Source organism: Salmo trutta, chromosome 7 (assembly GCF_901001165.1).
Source record: "Salmo trutta chromosome 7, fSalTru1.1, whole genome shotgun sequence".
Lineage (NCBI taxonomy): Eukaryota > Metazoa > Chordata > Actinopteri > Salmoniformes > Salmonidae > Salmo > Salmo trutta.
In genome coordinates this window covers 2,759,451-2,778,988 of record NC_042963.1, presented here as the reverse complement: position 1 = coordinate 2,778,988, position 19,538 = coordinate 2,759,451, and the positions used below count along the sequence as shown (strand labels likewise).

At 42.2% G+C, this 19,538-nt stretch overlaps 1 protein-coding gene across 2 annotated transcripts; it reads left to right on the top strand.

Annotated features, from left to right (window-relative positions):
* LOC115196748 (proline-serine-threonine phosphatase-interacting protein 1) lies at positions 1 to 18,010 on the top strand. Of its 2 annotated transcripts, XM_029757623.1 has the most exons (16): positions 2 to 157; positions 1,667 to 1,767; positions 1,862 to 1,936; positions 2,060 to 2,094; positions 2,209 to 2,315; positions 2,742 to 2,804; positions 4,879 to 4,983; positions 5,464 to 5,509; positions 6,762 to 6,841; positions 7,031 to 7,129; positions 7,324 to 7,420; positions 8,675 to 8,762; positions 8,887 to 8,972; positions 14,460 to 14,569; positions 14,695 to 14,845; positions 17,951 to 18,010. In XM_029757623.1, exons 1-15 carry the CDS (start codon positions 128 to 130, stop codon positions 14,824 to 14,826), a joined length of 1,254 nt encoding a protein of 417 aa, XP_029613483.1. In that variant the 5' UTR covers positions 2 to 127; the 3' UTR covers positions 14,827 to 14,845; positions 17,951 to 18,010. The 2 variants fall into 2 exon arrangements, with proteins under 2 accessions (XP_029613484.1, XP_029613483.1); XM_029757624.1 differs by lacking the exon at positions 17,951 to 18,010 and having other exon boundaries at positions 1 to 157; positions 14,695 to 15,441.
* Positions 18,011 to 19,538: the final 1,528 nt, after the last annotated feature.

Genomic DNA, 19,538 nt, shown 5'->3' with positions numbered 1-19,538 from the left:
CATTTGAGTCAAACTAGTGAACCAAGCTGGGGGTTTCCTGTGTACATTTTCACTGACTTTGACAACCATCAGTGCTTTCTTTACTGAATCCACTCGCAGAGTATATTATATTTGGTTTATTGCTGAGATGACTTTACAATTCAAAGACGTATTTTGGGTGAGTTACTTTAACATACTGACTAACTACTTTGATGCTCAATCTATATGATCTCTATGGTTAAGATAGGTTAAGGTTATTTTTAGAAATGCACTGCACAGAGGCAATTTTTGTATTATTATTTTTTAAATGTAACCTTTATTTAACTAGGCAAGTCAGTTAAGAACAAATTCTTATTTACAATGATGACCTACCGGGGAACGGTGGGTTAACTGCCTTGTTCAGAGGCACATCGACAGATTTTTACCTTGTCAGCACAGGGATCTGAATCAGCGATCTTTCGGTTACTGGCCCAACGCTCTTAATCACTAGGCTACCTGCCGTTATGTTTTTGTGATGACATAACACCTAAGACATTATACCTGCTTCAGAGGCAGTACTTTACTAAATAAACATAGTATTTCTCATTGGCTCTCAGATTGTAGTCTACCAATGTATTTGTTTTATGGCCTCAGCCAATTTCTTGACTAAAACTTTTTTTCAGATGCTATGTTTAAGAAATGTATTAGTAATTATTTTTGTGGAAACTTGCTCTTCAGTGTGTCGAATAATAAATGTACTGGTGTATTATGTAATTTATCTAAATAACTAGGCCCCATTTTTGTAAAATAATCGCTGACAAATGTTCTACACAACTTGGTTGTAGCTCATTCTCTTAGCTGGATTGCTCTTTTCAGAGTGTCGGTAAGAGTGGTAAACCTTTCCTGCTGAGCTTCCTTTAAAAGTAACCCAACCGTAAACAGGCCAGGCTCCCCACTCTTTCTGTTTTCTATCTTCTGACTGTGATGCATTGTCAGAACTACAAAGCCACAGACAACTTCTGGGTTGATTTGCATTGCAGGCTCAGTACCATAATCCCCTTCTAACCTTTGCAAATGAAAATGAACACCTGAAATTCATTCACTTATTGTACATGTTTTTTTATTACTTAGTATTAAATATTTTTGGCATTGAATTATGTTTGATATTGTGTAATACAATACCAGTATTTGGCATTCTGTGTTCTACATCTATTTATTTATTTTGGACTTCACATAGTACACAATCATGCATAAGCCAAAGTTCAGCTAACAGAAAACATTCAGTTGTTTGCTGTTGATACATAAGGTGGTTGACAGTGGAATCATTTCTGATACTGCTAAGTACGTGATGACCAACTACTGTTTATGGTTGTTTTCCTGTGGTAACTGGGTGGTATGTACTGTAAGGTATGAGTGATACAGTGTGGGCCCAGTAACATCCCCACTGAAGGTGATGTATCATATAACATGTTTATGCTTTCACCTGCACTGGCATTCTGTACTATTATGTACACAGCATCCATGAAATCATTTTGTTTTGCCAAAAACCACAAAGCTGGATAAGTGTCAATAAAGGCTGTGGCTGAAAGATTAATAGTTTCTTTGTTGCATCTATTTTTTGAAAATGACTTTCTTTGGACCTTTATATTAAAACATATTTGTTTATTTGAGGTTGCTGAGATAATGGTATGATTGTGTATGGTTGTAGGGAGTGGATTTCATCAGTAATGTGGGATATGAGGCTCTCATCCAGAGACTCTGTGAGGGTCGACGGATGTGCAAAGACATGGAGGAGCTCTTGAAGATGAGGTAATTGTTGTCAGCAAAGCATTTCCTACATTGTGTATGAAATTATATTAGGCCACAATTATAAATGAAGAAATATTGTGTTTCCATTGGGTAGGGCATCTGCTGAAGAGAGATATGGCAAAGAGTTGGTGATGATTGCACGCAAGGCAGGGGGACTCTGTGAGATCAAGTGAGTGGCTCTGCTCTCAGGATTCATGGAAACTAAATGCCTTACGTTTTGGTGGAAAGAGAGAGAGGTGTGTGTGTGAAATGAATGTATCTGCAGATTCTCACAGTTACCTTCTTTTCACAGCACGTTGAAAGCATCCTTTGACCAACTCAAAGTCCGTAAGTAGAACACAACTTCAGTTGTCCACCTGTTAGCTATGCAGTTGCAACATCTGTCAGCGGCACTCTACTTCATCCCAGATTTGTAATGTTGTCAAACCTCATGTTTTGTAGAAATTGAGAACATTGGGAACCTACACATACAACTGTCTGGGGTGTTAAAGGAAGAGGTCAAGAGGATGGAACAGTTCAGGGAGCGACAGAAAGAGCAGAGAAAAAAGGTTTTGGTTTGACCTTTATAGTATTCACCCACATGAGGAAATTGTACAGGAGTTTTTACTTCTATCTGACAGACAGTGAAGTAATGTGGCTACTATAATCACCCTGTAATGTTTCCAGAATCACTGGACGGTTTGAGTTGTCTCACCTAATGTGAATCTCCCCACCTAAACACTGTAGTGAGATACAGTACATAGGTTCTGTAAGTTAGTATCTCAGGTCATATTCTTGGAACTCTGCATGTCTAAAGACATTGTTAGCTCACAGTGGTGAATATCTACATATGTTGTACGATTAATTCATATACTTTGATATCAAATGTTCATAACCATTTGCTGTTTTCCATGATAAAGGACAGACATCCACTATTGATCTGTAATTGATCAGCTATTTGTGCATCAGTCACAGTATACTTTCCTCTGTCTCAGTTTGAAGGCATCATGGACAAGGTTCAGAAGATAAAGGTGTCTTTATACAAGAAAACAATGGAGGTGAGCACAGTTCCTACCAAAAACCATCTTCATTTCTTTATCTGTATGCTTATTTGTGTGACGTCAAACCCTGAACCTTATAGTTATGTTTGTCTGTGGTAGGTAGGGCTCAATGTTTCAAGATTATTTTAGCTTTACTTACAAAGAACCTTTGGTTAGTATGGTTCAAGAAAACCTTAAGGTTTTTCTTTATGCTGGTAAGTAAATTGGTTAAATACACAAAACATATAAGGCACACCACCAAGCGCATACAGATAAAAATGGAATCAAGGAGGGCCATTAAAGTCATAAGCATTGTGAGAGAGGGTGGAAGAGAAAGACGAGCTGTGGAAAGAGTGTAGAGGTATAATAAGCTTCAGTGTAAATGTGAGTGCACAATATGTACTGTAGTACTTTTGTATATACAGTTGAAGTCAGAAGTTCACATACACCTTAGCCAAATACATTTAAACTCAGTTTTTCACAATTCCTGACATTTAATCCTAGTAAAAATAGGTCAGTTAGGATCACCACTTTATTTGAAGAATATGAAATGTCAGAATAATAGTAGAGAGAATTATTTATTTCAGCTTTTATTTCTTTCATCACATTCCCAGTGGGTCAGAAGTTTACATACACTCAATTAGTATTTGGTAGCATTGCCTTTAAATTGTGGGTCAAACGTTTCAGGTAGCCTTCTACAAGCTTCCCACAATATTTGGGTGAATTTTGGCCCATTCCTCCTGACAGAGGTGGTGTAACTGGGTCAGGTTTGAAAGCCTCCTTGCTCACACACGCATGACATCATTTTCTGGAATTTTCCAAGCTGTTTAAAGGCACAGTCAACTTAGTGTATGTAAACTTCTGACTCACTGGAATTGTGATACAGTGAATTATAAGTAGAATGGCCTTACTGAAGCACTCAGTGACTTTCAACGTGGCATCGTCATAGGATGCCTCCTTTCCAACAAGTCAGTTCGTTAAATTTCTGCCCTGCTAGAGCTGCCCCAGTCAACTGTAAGTGCTGTTATTGTGAAGTGGAAACGTCTAGGAGCAACAACAGCTCAGCCGCAAAGTGGTAGGCTACACAAACTCACAGAACGGAACCGCCAAGTGCTGAAGTGCATATCGCGTAAAAATTGCCTGTCCTCGATTGCAACAATCACTACCGAGTTCCAAACTGCCTCTGGAAGCAACGTCAGCACAAAAACTGTTTGTCAGGAGCTTCATGAAATGGGTTTCTATGGCCGAGCAGCCACACACAATCACCATGCGCAATGCCAAGTGTCGGCTGGAGTGGTGTGAAGCTCGACTCCGTTGGATTCTGGAGCAGTGGAAACACGCTCTCCGGAGTGGTGAATCACGCTTCACCATCTGGCAGTCCGACGGACTAATCTGGGTTTGGCAGATGCCAGGACAACACTAACATAGTGCCAATTGTAAAGTTCGGTGGAGGAGGAATAATGATCTGGGGCTGTTTTTCATGGTTCGGGCTAGGCCCCTTAGTTCCAGTGAAGGGAAATCTTTACGTTACAGCATACAATGACATTCTAGACGATTCTGTGCTTCCAACTTTGTGGCAACAGTTTGGGTAAGGCCCTTTACTGTTTCAGCATGACAATGCCCCAAGTGCACAAAGCGAAGGCCATACAGAAATGGTTTGTCAAGATCGGTGTGGAAGAACTTGACTGGCTTGCATAGAACCCTGACCTCCACTCCATCAAACACATTTGGGATGAATTGGAAACGCAGACTGCGAGCCTTCCCAGAATGGAATGAGATGTTCGACGAGCAGGTGTCCAGATACTTTTGGTCATATAGTGGATGTGTGAATTCTGTGGCAAGCCGAGGGAGCGCCTCTGAAACATCTTAAGTCTCGGATTAGCAAATCCTGCTTTGTTTGTTTTATCTTAGTCTCTCTGCTTACACATGCATCTCTCACTCTCAATTGTACTTTGTTCCTCATCTTGCAGCAACTTCCTGTAAAGTTTCAAATAACAATAGCTGTCAGTATCTAATAATTGGAGGTTTGTACATTGTGTAGTATTGTAAACCAGACAACAAGTTCACTTTCTGTGTGTCCTTTCCCTCCCAGTCTAAGAGAACGTATGACCAGAGGTGCAGAGAGGCGGATGAGGCAGAGCAAGTTGCTGAGAGGATGATTAGTGTAGCTACCACCACATCCAAGCAGGCTGAGAGGGTAAATCACTTTACTCTTCCCATCCACACTGGACAACACATCTACTTACCTGACAATGGGAACAAGGCTTAGAAATAGACAATTAAGTTGTATGAAATTAGTACTCCCTCTGAGTACTTCTGTGTAAGATTGACCGACAACTACTGTATGTTCAGTCTGTACATGCTTTGAGTTGTTTGAATAATTACAAAGGATGTGTATTGCAGAGGATGTTGGACTTTCATCATAGAGTGAAAGGAAACACGCATTCTGCGCTGTTGCTGTGTGGGGCATTAAGTAAAACCCTTGTTCATGAAGATTACCGCAACCTTCCTCTTCAACTGAGTGTTGAAATAGAAATTCTGTTCTATCATTTCCTCTTTAAAGACGTACTAAAGAATTTCCAATTATGTAATTGGAAGATCATTTCCATACTCTTTAGTACTGACATTTATGCAATGGTTTCCTGCCAGTCACAGTAACATTCCTGTTCGTTTGCAGGTGCACAACAAGTCTAAGCAGTGCAGGGAGGCAGCAGGAGAGGCAGGTAAGGGATACTAGGCTAGTGAGCTCCTATCTTTTACTATTTTTTGTATCTAAATACTACGAATAAAGGCAGTCTATTACTTGGCTAATTAAAGATCCTCAAAATCAAGATTGCTGAGAAGCCACAGCATGATTTGACAGCTTGGTTTTGTTTCCCCTTCATCACCATATTGCTGAGATTTAACAGAAATGAACTGTTGTACAATGACTTCAGTTCCTATTTCATCAATGACTTCAGTTCCTATTTCATCAAGTAATCTTGGAATTGGCTTCTAACATGCAGATGATATTTCGAAAGGCCATAGATATTGTTCCCTCCACTTAACCTTCACAAATTCTTCCAGCATAGGAGTCATTAAAGGAAACATGTACAACTGACAATCTCTTAGAACAAAATATATACTATTGGAACCAAGACTTCAAAATAACTGGTATTGGCACAAGTTGGTGGGAATGTTGGCACATAACTAATGAAATTACAGTTAACAAAAATGTAGGGTTAATCCAGTATAAATTAATGTATAGAATTTGTTACGCGAGACAAAATTCACAAATTCTATAGCACAACGGCAGTCATGTCTTAAATGTAAAACTGACAATGACTCAATAATCCGTGCCTTCTGGGAATCAAATCAAATGTATTTATTAAGCCCTTCTTACATCAGCTGATATCTCAAAGTGCTGTACAGAAACCCAACCTAAACTCCAAACAGCAAGCAATGCAGCTGTAGAATGCTATGAAGTCCAAAAGTTTTGGGTGGAGTTAGACAGTTGGCAGTCAGAAATATTGCAATGTGGTGAATTTACTTTTATTCCGTCTGTCTGCATATTTAAAGACATGGCATATGAGGATGCAGTGAGATACCCGATGGGCTGGACGATACTTTTCTTGTCAATCATCTTGAAAAAAAAACATGTATACTTAAACTGGAAATCAACCAATCCTCTGTCAACACAATGGAAAGGTCAAAATGTTTTATTATCTAAATGTTGAAAGTGTGTGGGTGACCGAGAGAAACAATATGGTGCAGTTTGCGGCCATGTGGCGGAGAGTGATGCGGGCGCTGGAGATGGAGGGTGTGAGGGAGCAGGTGGGTCTGGGCAGGTGGGATGTCGTTGATGTTTGTGTGTCTCTGTATACTGTCGTTTGTATGTGTATGTTTTGTAATGTAAAAAATGAATAAAAGGTGAGATGAGAGAAACATAAAGGACTGTGTATTATCTGAGTACCATCTTTTCTTTTTTGTCTGCAGAAAAACAATACATGTCAAATATTGAACAGCTAGACAAGACTCGTGAAGAATGGGAAACTACACACGAGAGTACTTGTGAGGTACATTAAGCCATATTCTGATGTTAGTCCTAGGAAAGAATTCAAGTTGGATTGAACAGTACGATGAGACCAACTTTTCTTAAATGACGTAAATATTTGTTATCAGACTAGCTGCTGGTTCACAGATTGTTGTAAAAAGGGGTTGTCCATCCAATACAGATGAATCATACAATGGAAATTTGGTTGCAGGTCTTTCAGCAGCAGGAGGGAGATCGTATCAACATCCTGAGGAATGCCATCTGGGTCCACTGTAACCAATTCTCAATGCAATGTGTCAAAGATGATGAGGTTGGTGAAGTTTGTCTTCCCTTACCATGTTGAACTGTAATCCAGTATGTGAGACATTATACAGAATATGTATTGACTGTACCATATAGTAGCTTAAATAACTACTTGATTATAACTGGTCTGTAGAGCTGATTAGTAATTAACAAAGAAAGCCAATTTAATGTGTTTAAGCCGTGCCCAAAATGTACTTTCAGTGTTATGAAGAAGTGAGAAAAACTCTAGAACTGTGTGACATCACGACAGACAATGTATGCTTTGTTGAGATGAAAAGCACTGGCTCAAGTCCACCAGGTAAGTACAGTAGACCACCTGTCCAGTTTCCTGGTTTGTGTACATGAATATGTTCCAGGTCTGAACATTTCAATATTATCTCTGAACTCTTTAAATGTCAACTTAGTCAAATATTGATGAGAATAGAGTGTGTATTCAGACACCTTGGATTCTTCACATTTTATTGTGTTACAATGTGGAATTAAAATTGATTTAATTTAAAAAAAATGTCAACAATCTACACAAAATACGCTGTAATGAGGAAGAATGGAAGAATAAAGTGGAAGAATAAAATAAAATAAAAAAAGATATATATAATAATGAAAACATAACTAAAATATAGTCGTTGCTTAAGTATTCAGCTCCCTGAGTCAATACACGTTCTAAAAACCTTTGGCATCGATTACAGTTGTGAGGCTTGTTGGATAAGTCTATAAGAGTTTTGCACACCTGGATTGTGCAATATTTGCCCGTTATTCTTTTCAGAATTCTTCAAGCTCTGTCAAGATGTTGGGGATCATGGCTATAGAGAAATTTTCACAACTTGCCATAGATTTTCAAGTAGATTTAAGTCAAAACTATAACTTGGCCACTCAGGAACATTCACTGTCTTCTTGGTAAGAAACTCCAGTGTAGATTTGGCCTTGTGTTGTAGGTTATTGACCTGCTGAAAGGGGAATTCCTCTTCCAGTCTCTGGTGTGAAACAGTTTTTCCTCTAGGATTTTGTCTGTGCTTAGCTGAGTGCAAGCGAGTTGATATAAGACAGGTAAATTGCCGAACCTGGAGTTAGAGCTGGAAAATGCCAGTGTGCCAGTTTTTACATGACAAAATTGCAAACTAACATGCGGTTGACACTCGTGCCACCTTAACGCCATCTGAAAATAGATCCCCATGTAACTTATTTTGTGATCTGTTGAGCCAAATTTTACTTCTGAACTAATTTAGGCTTGCCTAAATAAAAGGGCTGAATACTTATGCAACGACTATTTTAGTCATGACTTCTTTATTTTCAAATATATAAAAAGACCGTTTTGTGTAGATTGTTGACAAAAAAGTACAATTAAATCAATTTTAATCCCACTTTGTAACACAATAAAATGTGAAGAAATCCAAGGGGTCTGAATACTTTTGCAAGGCACTGTATGTGGCCACATGGCGAAATAATGTGCTCCCCCTTTGTTTGCACTTTGCAGTGCACCCACCTTTCTGTGATACACATTTTACTTAGGCCTTGGGTGAGTTTGCTTTGTTGAATGCCTGTGGTTTCTTCCCAGCTCCCATTGTGTTTGAGAACTATTATGAGAGGGAGCCCTCGACAGACAGCGATGGCAGTGCCTGCTTTGTAGGAGGAGTTATGAAGAGGTTAGAGACACTTAAAAATATTTTCTGTTGCTGCACTACAAGAATGCATATTTGAAATAATGTAACCATCAAAACAACATCTTTACAATGTGAAACAAAACAAGTTCTGTTTAATTACTTTTAGGTTTTCAAACCTTTTGCAAGGGAACTCATCGGCTGGCTCTAAAACAACCGTCAATGACGGTTCACAGCCACTAGCACCACCTACTGGTATGTATGCAAAAATATAAATGCAACATGTAAAATGTTGGTCCCATGTTTCATGAGCTGAAATAAAAGATCCCAGAAATGTCCCATATGCACAAAAAGCTTATTTCACTCAACTTTGCACAAATTTGTTTACATCCCCATCAGTGAGCATTTCTCCTTTGCCAAGATAATCTATGCCCATGGGCGACTTGTCTTGGTACCCACTTTTCCCACCAGCAAACAGTCATACACCATAACAATACATACTCACACAATAATGGACAAATGTGACATGTAGGTGCAAAAACAAAAGAGAGATAACTCCAGAGACAACTAATTGGGATTATTTTAAACCAAGGGAAAGGGGATGTGATTGGGTAAGGGAAAAGGAGCAGGTGTGTCTTGTGATTGGCGACTGATGAGTGACACCTGTGACTAGGGCAGAAGGAAAGAAAATACACACACAGGATACCTGTATCTGTAACAGATGGCCACGGGCACGCTGGATAATTGTGCGCTTCACGGATGAATCCCGGTTTCAACTGTACCGGGCAGATGGCAGACAATGTGTATGGCATCGTGTGGATGAGCAGTTTGCTGATGTTAACGTTGTGAACAGAGTGCCCCATGGTGTCCATGTGGTCATGGTATGGGCAGGCTTAAGCTACGGACAACGAACACAATTGCATTTTATCGATGGCAATTTCAATGCAGAGATATACCGGACAAGATCCTGAGGCATATTGTCGTGCCATTCATCCGCCGCCATCACCTCATGTTTCAGCATGATAATGCACGGCCCGATGTCGCAAGGATCTGAACACAATTCCTGGAAGCTGAAAATGTCCCAGTTCTTCCATGGCTTGCATACTCACCAATCATGTCACCCATTGAGCATGTTTGGGATGCTCTGGATCAAAATGTACGGCAGCGTGTTCCAGTTCCGCCAATATCCGTAGAGCTGTAGAGCCTCTAGCCCTGCTCAATATGCCTTAACCAACCATGTTGTTCTACCTCCTACATATGCGATGACATCACCTGGTTTAAACGTTTCTAGAGACTATATCTCTCTCATCATTACTCAATGCCTAGGTTTACCTCCAATGTACTCACATCCTACCTTACCTTTGTCTGTACACTATGCCTTGAATCGATGCTATCGTGCCCAGAAACCTGATCCTTTTACTCTCTGTTCCAAACGTGCTAGACGGCCAGTTCGTATAGCCTTTAGCCGTACCCTTATCCTACTTCTCCTCTGTTCCTCTGGTGATGTGGAGGTTAATCCAGGTCCTGCAGTGCCTAGCTCCACTCCCACTCCCCAGGTGCTCTCATTTGTTGACTTCTATAACCGTAAAAGCCTTGGTTTCATGCATGTTAACATTAGTAGCCTACTCCCTAAGTTTGTTTTACTCACTGCTTTAGCACACTCTGCCAACCCGGATGTCTTAGCTGTGTCTGAATCCTGGCTTAGGAAAACCATCAAAAACCCAGAAATCTCCATCGTTAACTATAACATTTTCCGCCAAGATAGAACTGCCAAAGGGGGCGGTGTTGCAATCTACTGCAAAGATAGCCTGCAGAGTTCTGTATTACTATCCAAGTCTGTACCCAAACAAGCTTCTACTTCTAAAAATTCACCTTTCCAGAAACAAGTCTCTCACTGTTGCCGCTTGCTATAGACCTCCCTCTGCCCCCAGCTGTGCCCTCTATACCATATGTGAATTGATTGCCCCCCCCCATCTATCTTCTGAGCTCGTGCTACTAGGTGACCTAAACTGGGACATGCTTAACACCCCGGCCATCCTACAATCTAAGCTTGATGCCCTCAATCTCACACAAATTATCAATGAACCTACCAGGTACAACCCCAAATCCATAAAACACGGGCACCCTCATAGATGTCATCCTAACGAACTTGCCCTCCAAATACACCTCTGCTGTTCTCAATCAAAATCTCAGCGATCACTGCCTCATTGCCTGCATCCGTAATGGGTCTGCGACCAAACGACCACCCCTCATCACTGTCAAATGCTCCCTAAAACACTTCTGCGAGCAGGCCTTTCTAATCGACCTGGCCGGGGTATCCTGGAATGACATTGACCTCATCCCATCAGTCGATGATGCCTGGCTATTCTTTAAAAGTGCCTTCCTCACCATCTTAAATAAGCATGCCCCACTCAAAAAATGTAGAACCTGTCTGCCCTTGATCAGCACAAAAACATCCTGTGGCGTTCTGCATTAGCATCGAATAGCCCCCGCGATATGCAACTTTTCATGGAAGTTAGGAACAAATATACACTGGTAGTTAGAAAAGCTAAGGCTAGCTTTTTCAAACAGAAATTTGCATCCTGTAGTAATAACTCAAAAAAGTTCTGGGACACTATACAATCCATGGAGAATAAGTGCACCTCCTCCCAGCTACCTACTGCTCTGAGGCTAGGAAACACTGTTACCACCGATAAATCCACTATAATTGAGAATTTCAATAAGCATTTCTCTACGGCTGGCCATGCTTTCCACCTGGCTACCCCTACCCCGGTCAACAGCCCGGCACCCTCCACAGCAACCCGCCAAAGCCCCCACCTCCTTCACCCAAATACAGATAGCTGATGTTCTGAAAGAGCTGCAAAATCTGGACCCATACAAATCAGCCGGGCTAGACAATCTGGACCCTCTCTTTCTAAAATTATCTGCTGAAATTATTGCAACCCCTATTACTAGCCTGTTCAACCTCTCTTTCGTATTGTCTGAGATTCCCAAAGATTGGACAGCTGCCGCGGTCATCCCCCTCTTCAAAGGGGGTGACACTCTAGACCCAAACTGCTACAGACCTATATCTATCCTACCCTGTCTTTCTAAGGTCTTCGAAAGCCAAGTTAACAAACAGATTACCGACCATTTCGAATCCCACAATACCTTCTCCGCTATGCAGTCTGGTTTCAGAGCTGGTCATGGGTGGACCTCAGCCACGCTCAAGGTTCTAAACGACATCATAACCGCCATCGATAAGAGACATTACTGTGCAGCCGTATTCATCGACCTGGCCAAGGCTTTCAACTCTGTCAATCACCACATTCTTATTGGCAGACTCGACAGCCTTGGTTTCTCAAATGATTGCCTCGCCTGGTTTACCGACTACTTCTCTGGTAGAGTTCAGTGTGTCAAATCGGAGGGCCTGTTGTCCGGACCTCTGGCAGTCTCTATGGGTGTGCCACAGGGCTCAATTCTCGGGCCGACTCTCTTCTCTCTGTATACATCAATGATGTTGCTCTTGCTGCTGGTGATTCTCTGATCCACCTCTACGCAGACGACACCATTCTGTATACTTCTGGCCCCTCTTTGGACACTGTGTTAACTAACCTCCAGACGAGTTTCAATGCCATACAACTCTCCTTCCATGGCCTCCAACTGCTCTTAAACGCAGGTAAAACTAAATGCATGCTATTCACTACTCTGGACGGCTCTGACTTAGAATACGTGGACAATTACAAATACCTGGGTGTCTGGTTAGACTGTAAACTCTCCTTCCAGACTCACATTAAGCATCTCCAATCCAAAATTATATCGCAACAAAGCATCCTTCACTCATGCTGCCAAACACACCCTCGTAAAACTGACCATCCTACCTATCCTCGACTTCGGTGATGTCATCTATAAAATAGCCTCCAACACTCTACTCAACAAACTGGATGCAGTCTATCACAGTGCCATCCGTTTTGTCACCAAAGCCCCATACACTACCCACCATTGCGACCTGTACTCTCTCGTTGGTTGGCCCTCACTTCATACTCGTCGCCAAACCCACTGGCTACAGGTTATCTACAAGTCTCTGCTAGGTAAAGCCCCGCCTTATCTCAGCTCACTGGTCACCATAGCAGCACCCACTCGTAGCACGCGCTCCAGCAGGTATATCTCACTGGTCACCCCCAAAGCCAATTCCTCCTTTGGTCGTCTTTCCTTCCAGTTCTCTGCTGCCAATGACTGGAACGAACTGCAAAAATCTCTGAAGCTGGAGACTCATATCTCCCTCACTAGTTTTAAGCACCAGCTGTCAGAGCAGCTCACAGATCACTGCACCTGTACATAGTCCATCTGTAAACAGCCCATCTATCTACCTACCTCATCCCCATACTGTATTTATTTATTTATCTTGCTCCTTTGCACCCCAGTATCTCTACCTGCACATTCATCTTCTGCACATTTACCATTCCAGTGTTTGAATTGCTATATTGTAATTATTTCGCCACCATGGCCTATTTATTGCCTTAACCTACCTCATTTGCACTCACTGTATATAGACTTTTTAGTTTTCTTTTGTTCTACTGTATTATTGACTGTATGTTTTGTTTATTCCATGTGTAACTCTGTGTTGTTGTATGTGTCAAATTGCTACGCTTTATCTTGGCCAGGTCGCAGTTGCAAATGAGAACTTGTTCTCAACTAGCCTACCTGGTTAAATAAAGGTGAAATAAAAAAATTAAAATCCAGCAACTTCGCACAGCCATTGAAGAGGTGTGGGACAAGGCCACAGGCCACAATCAACAGCCTGATCAACTCTATGTGAAGGAGTAGTGTCGCGCTGCATGAAACAAATGGCGTTCACACCAGATACTGACTGGTTTTCTAATCCACGCCCTTACCATTTTTTTTAAGGCATATGTGACCAACAGATGCATATCTGTATTCCCAGTAATGTGAAATCCATAGATTAGGGCCTAATTAATCTATTTCAATTGACTGATTTTCCTTTTATGAACTGTAACTCAGTAAAATCTTTGACATTGTTGCATGTTGTTGTGTTTATATTTTTGTTCAGTGTAAATACAGTAAGTGTGGTACTTTTCATTGTGTGTAGGACTGTCAATAGAAACCATTTTGTGGACAGGGTCAGGGAGATAATGTTTTTCCACTGCACCGATTTGTAAGTCGCTCTGGATAAGAGTGTCTGCTAAATGACGTAAATGTAAATGTCATTACATTGTTATTTGTCAGGTAAAAACAGAGACGAAGAGGATTGTGATGTTTTTTTCTATGTTCCCTCATAACAATGCATTGTGTTTATCTAAAAGGGAAAAGTCTTGTTGCACTCATAATTTGGAAAGAGTAGTAGCCCATAACGTTATCATGCAGGTTTTCCACCTAATTACTTGACCACCAGGGGGCACAAACATCCATCTGATTGCAGGCCAACTGTCCCTTAACATAAAGTATCAGGCCAAGAAAGATGCCTGAGCGTAGTTCCCACTTCTGTTTTTCAGGGGAAATGGAAGTTAGGTTAAAAATACCGTATTCCTGAAAAACAGAAACGTCGGCTTTCTGCCACCGCCGTTAAGGGTGACTGTCCCTTCGTGTAAAAGTAGCTGTTTCAGCAATATTAAGCAGGGTCTGACACTACATCACATGAGCTTACTCTTTCAGTTCAGTTAATAGAGGTAGTAATGAGGTTTCAAACTGCCAGTGGCTTGACCAAATAACTGATTAATCTGCTTGCTTCTGTGTAATCCTTAGCCAACACATCAGATGGAGTGTACGCCTCCATTCCTGGATTTGTGCAAGTGCAGCCAACCATCTCAGAGAGCAGAGAGGAGTACCAGGCTCTGTATGACTATGAGGCTCAGGTCAGAATACTCTGATACTTTATATGCCTGCATTCAATATATAGGCCTACACTAAGAATGAGTGGATTCACGTTTCTGTAACATTTGAACCACAACTTGCCTAACCCGGCCTTGTCCATCTCTAGGGTGAGGACGAGCTGTCCATGTTTGCAGGGGAGACGGTTGTGGTCATTGAACAAGATATGGATGGCTGGTGGACTGTGGAGAGAAACGGCATGTCAGGACTGGTCCCTGGATCCTATCTGGCCAAAGAATGAACTCTTCTTGGCACAAGTAGTAAGGCTATAGGGCACATAGCATACCCCCACCCTGCATGTCTTAGTTTGACCATTTTCTCTAAGCCTTACAGGGCTGATGATGTTAGCTCAGTCTTGGCTATATGTGTTGTTGAGTAACATTACTGACCTGAGACCATGGTTTTATCTAATGATGGAGATTATTCACTTATGTATTGTCAAGATGGAAAGACGTGCACTTACCTGTTTTACTTTCCTCTCGAGTCTACAAGCACAACAGTTTGTGGGTTGTTACACAAATAGAGTACATTTTGCTTCCCTATGATATTTTAAGTAGAAATTGTGCAAGAATATTGAACTTTAAAAGCCTCCCAGCTAACAATTATAGAGAGAGAGCACGTTTTTGTAATGTTTGCCGTAATGTTCCCCTAATGTTTGTGTCCAGTTTTCCGTTAGTAAAGGGAACATTCTATCTATGTTAGCATAAACCTTCAGAGATCCTTTTTAGCATGTTTTGGTCGTTAGTTAGAACATTCCCTTAATGTCAAACAGAATATACCCAGAACCTGGTTACCACATTCTAAAAATATACAATGTTAATGTTCTAGACACATTTCATGAGAACGTTGCAACATTCATGTGTCCAGTTTTCTGTGGGTTAGGAGAATATTCCATCAACGTCCCACCAAACATACACAGAACATGGTGCCATGTTCTCAGAACATAAGATATTAATGTTCTAGACACGTTTCATGGGAATGTTGCAAGAACATATGTGTATCAACTCACTGCCTTCCTGAAGACAAACAATGTATATGAAATGCTTCAGTCTGGTTTTAGACCCCATCATAGCACTGTGACTGCACTCGTGAAGGTGGTAAATTACCTTTTAATGGTGTCAGACCAAGGCTTTCCATCTGTCCTCGTGCTCCTAAACCTTAGTGCTGCTTTTGATACCATCGATCACCACATTGTTTTGGAGAGATTGGAAATCCAAATTGGTCTACATGGACAAGTTCTGGCCTGGTTTATATCTTATCTGTCGGAAAGATATCAGTTTGTCTCTGTGGATGGTTTGTCTTCTGACAAATCAACTGTAAATTTCGGTGTTCCTCAAGGTTCCGTTTTAGGATCACTATTGTTTTCACTTTATATTTTACCTCTTGGTGATGTCATTCGGAAACATAATGTTAACTTTCACTGCTATGCGGACGATACACAGCTGTACATTTCGATGAAATATGGTGAAGCCCCAAAATTGCCCTCCCTGGAAGCCTGTGTTTCAGACATAAGGAAGTGGATGGTGGCAAATTGTTTACTTTTAAACTCGGACAAAACAGAGATGCTAGTTCTAGGTCCCAAGAAACAAAGAGATCTTCTGTTGGATCTGACAATTAATCTTGATGGTTGTACAGTCATCTCAAATAAAACCTTGGCGTTACTATGGACCCTGATCTCTCTTTTGACAAACTAATCAAGTGTAACAGTGTAGGTTCCGTCCCTCTCTTCGCCCCAACCCGGGCTCGAACCAGGGACCCTTGCACACATCAACAACTGACACCCCACGAAGCATCGTTACCCATCGCGCCACAAAAGCCTTGCAACGCAAGGGGAAACCCTACTTCAAGTCTCAGAGCGAGTGACGTCACCGACTGAAACGGTATTAGCGCGCACCACCGCTAACTAACTAGCCATTTCACATCGGTTACACTCACCCCCCCTTTGACCTCCTCCTTTTCCGCAGCAACCAATGATCCGGGTCAACAGCATCAATGTAACAGTGTAGGTTCCGTCCCTCTCTTCGCCCCAACCCGGGCTCGAACCAGGGACCCTTGCACACATCAACAACTGACACCCACCGAAGCATCGTTACCCATCGCGCTACAAAAGCCGCGGCCCTTTCAACGCAAGGGGAAACCCTACTTCAAGTCTCAGAGCGAGTGACGTCACCGATTGAAACGCTATTAGCGCGCACCACCGCTAACTAACTAGCCAATACACATCGGTTACACAAGCATATTTCAAGGATAGCTTTTTTCCATCTTTGTCACATTGCAAAAATCATAAACTTTCTGTCCAAAAATGCAGAAAAATTCATCCATGCTTTTGTCACTTCTAGATTAGACTACTGCAATGCTCTACTTTACGGCTACCCGGATTAAGCACTAAATAAACTTCAGTTAGTGCTAAACACGGCTGCTAAAATATTGACAAGAAACAAAAATGTGATCATATTACTCCAGTGCTAGCCTCTCTACACTGGCTTCCTGATAAGGCTAGGGCTGATTGAGGTTTTACTGCTAACCTACAAAGCATAACATGGGCTTGCTCCTACCTATCTTTCCGATTTGGTCCTGCCGTACATACCTACAGGTACGCTACGGTCACAAGACGCAGGCCTCCTTACTGTCCCTAGAATTTCTAAGCAAACTGCTGGAGGCAGGGCTTTCTCCTATAGAGCTACATTTTTATGGAATGGTCTGCCTACCCATGTGAGAGACGCAGACTCGGTCTCGACCTTTAAGTCTTTATTGAAGACTCATCTCTTCAGTAGGTCCAATGATTGAGTGTAGTCTGGCCCAGGGGTGTGAAGGTGAATGGAAAGGCACTGGAGCGACGAACCGCCCTTGCTGTCTCTGCCTGGCCGGTTCCCCTCTCTCCACTGGGATTCTCTGCCTCTAACCATATTCCGGGGGCTAAGTCACTGGCTTACTGGTGCTCTTCCGTGCCGTCCCTAGGAGGGGTGTGTCACCTGAGTGGGTTGAGTCACTGACGTGATCTTCCTGTCTGGGTTGGTGCCCCCCTCGGGTTTGTGCCGTGGGGGAGGTCTTCGTGGGCTATACTCGGCCTTGTCTCAGGATGGTAAGTTTGGTGGTTGAAGATATCCCTCTAGTGGTGTGGTGGCTGTGCCTTGGCAAAGTGGGTGGGGTTATATCCTGCCTGTTTGGCCCTGTCCGGGGGTATCGTCGGACAGGGCCACAGTGTCTCCCGACCCCTCCTGTCTCAGCCTTCAGTATTTATGCTGCAATAGTTTATGTGTCGGGGGGCTAGGGTCAGTCTGTTATATCTGGAGTATTTCTCATGTCTTATCCGGTGTCCTGTGTGAATTTAAGTATGCTCCCTCTAATTCTCTCTCTTCTCTCAGAGGACCTGAGCCCTAGGACCATGCCTCAGGACTACCTGGCCTGATGACTCCTTGCTGTCCCCAGTCCACCTGGTCATGCTGCTGCTCCAGTTTCAACTGTTTTGCCTGCGGCTATGGAACCCAGACCTGTTCACTGGACATGCTACCTTGTCCCGGACCTGCTGTTTTGGAATCTCTCTCTACTGCACCTGCTGTCTCTAACTCTGAATGATCGGCTATGAAAAGCCAACTGACATTTACTCCTGAGGTGCTGACATGTTGCACCCTCTGCAACCGCTGTGATTATTATTATCGGACTCTGCTGGTCGTCTATGAACATTTGAACATCTTGGCCATGTTCTGTTATAATCTCCACCTGGCATAGCCAGAAGAGGACTGGCCACCCCTCATAGCCTGGTTCCTCTCTAGGTTTCTTCCTAGGTTCTGGCCTTTCTAGGGAGTTTTTACTAGCCACCGTGCTTCTACATCTGCATTGCTTGCTGTTTGGGGTTTTAGGCTGGGTTTCTGTACAGCACTTTGTGACATTGGCTGATGTAAAAAGGGCTTTATAAATACATTTGATTGATTGAATGTTCTTACCACATTCCCATGAAGCATGTCTAGAACATATCTTAAATTCTGAGAACATGGTAACCACATTCTGGGTAAGTTCTATTTGACATTAATGGAATGGTTTATTGGAAGCATTCCTTGCTCATAACGGGAACATTCCTATGAAAACATTAGTTAATGGTCTACTGAGACTCTTAAGGGAACGTTTTTTGTTAGCTGGGCTGTTACATTAAATGAAGTGCCCCTCTGCGGTGAGGTCGCCAATGTGATAGGGGAGTATAAGCCAATTTGGTTTCAACAGTGTGTTGTATTCTCTTTGAGATTTTGTCTTAGAAATTTGTATTAAGAATATTGGTAGTAGTAATAATTTGTCATGCAGTAAATAGTTTGTCTGGATTTCCTGAATCAGAAATTCCCTAAAATGTTTTTCTGGTTTGTCCTCTTTCGGGGTTATGGCGAAGGTGACCATAGATGGTTTCTAGATGCATGGAAGGGTTAATTCGACCGAGAACAGTGTGAGCCTCACCCCCTCTAACCTGCTGAAGTAATGGCGACAATGGCGTTCATTATGGCCCTGTCCTTCACCACTTCTACCTGAGTCCGAGCCAGCAACCTGTACACAGCATCCAGTCGAAGCTATCAACTGCCTTTTCTCTCAGGAGGGCAGCATGAGTCCATGTGGAGTGTGTATGGAAAGATCCCGTCCAAACTTCTCTCATGCTGCTGGTGTACTGGTCGGAAAATGGACAAGACTTAATGCACCGTAAAGGATGGTGGTGGCGGCTCAGGTGAGAGATTTGTCTGCTTGGGAAAAAACTGATTATTCCCAGATATTGGAATCGGGACATTATCAAGGGCCATCCACTTTGAACATGTGCCATTGAGAGGACAAACTGAAACACTATTTGAAGAAGAAAATGAAGAAACGCCAGAAGAATGAGTGCCGGGAAGGAGAGGGGTGGTCAAGTGTGCCTGTAATTGATTTATGCTTGTCTAAAAAAGTTTTATTTGGGGTATCAGGTTCATTGTGGAGGTC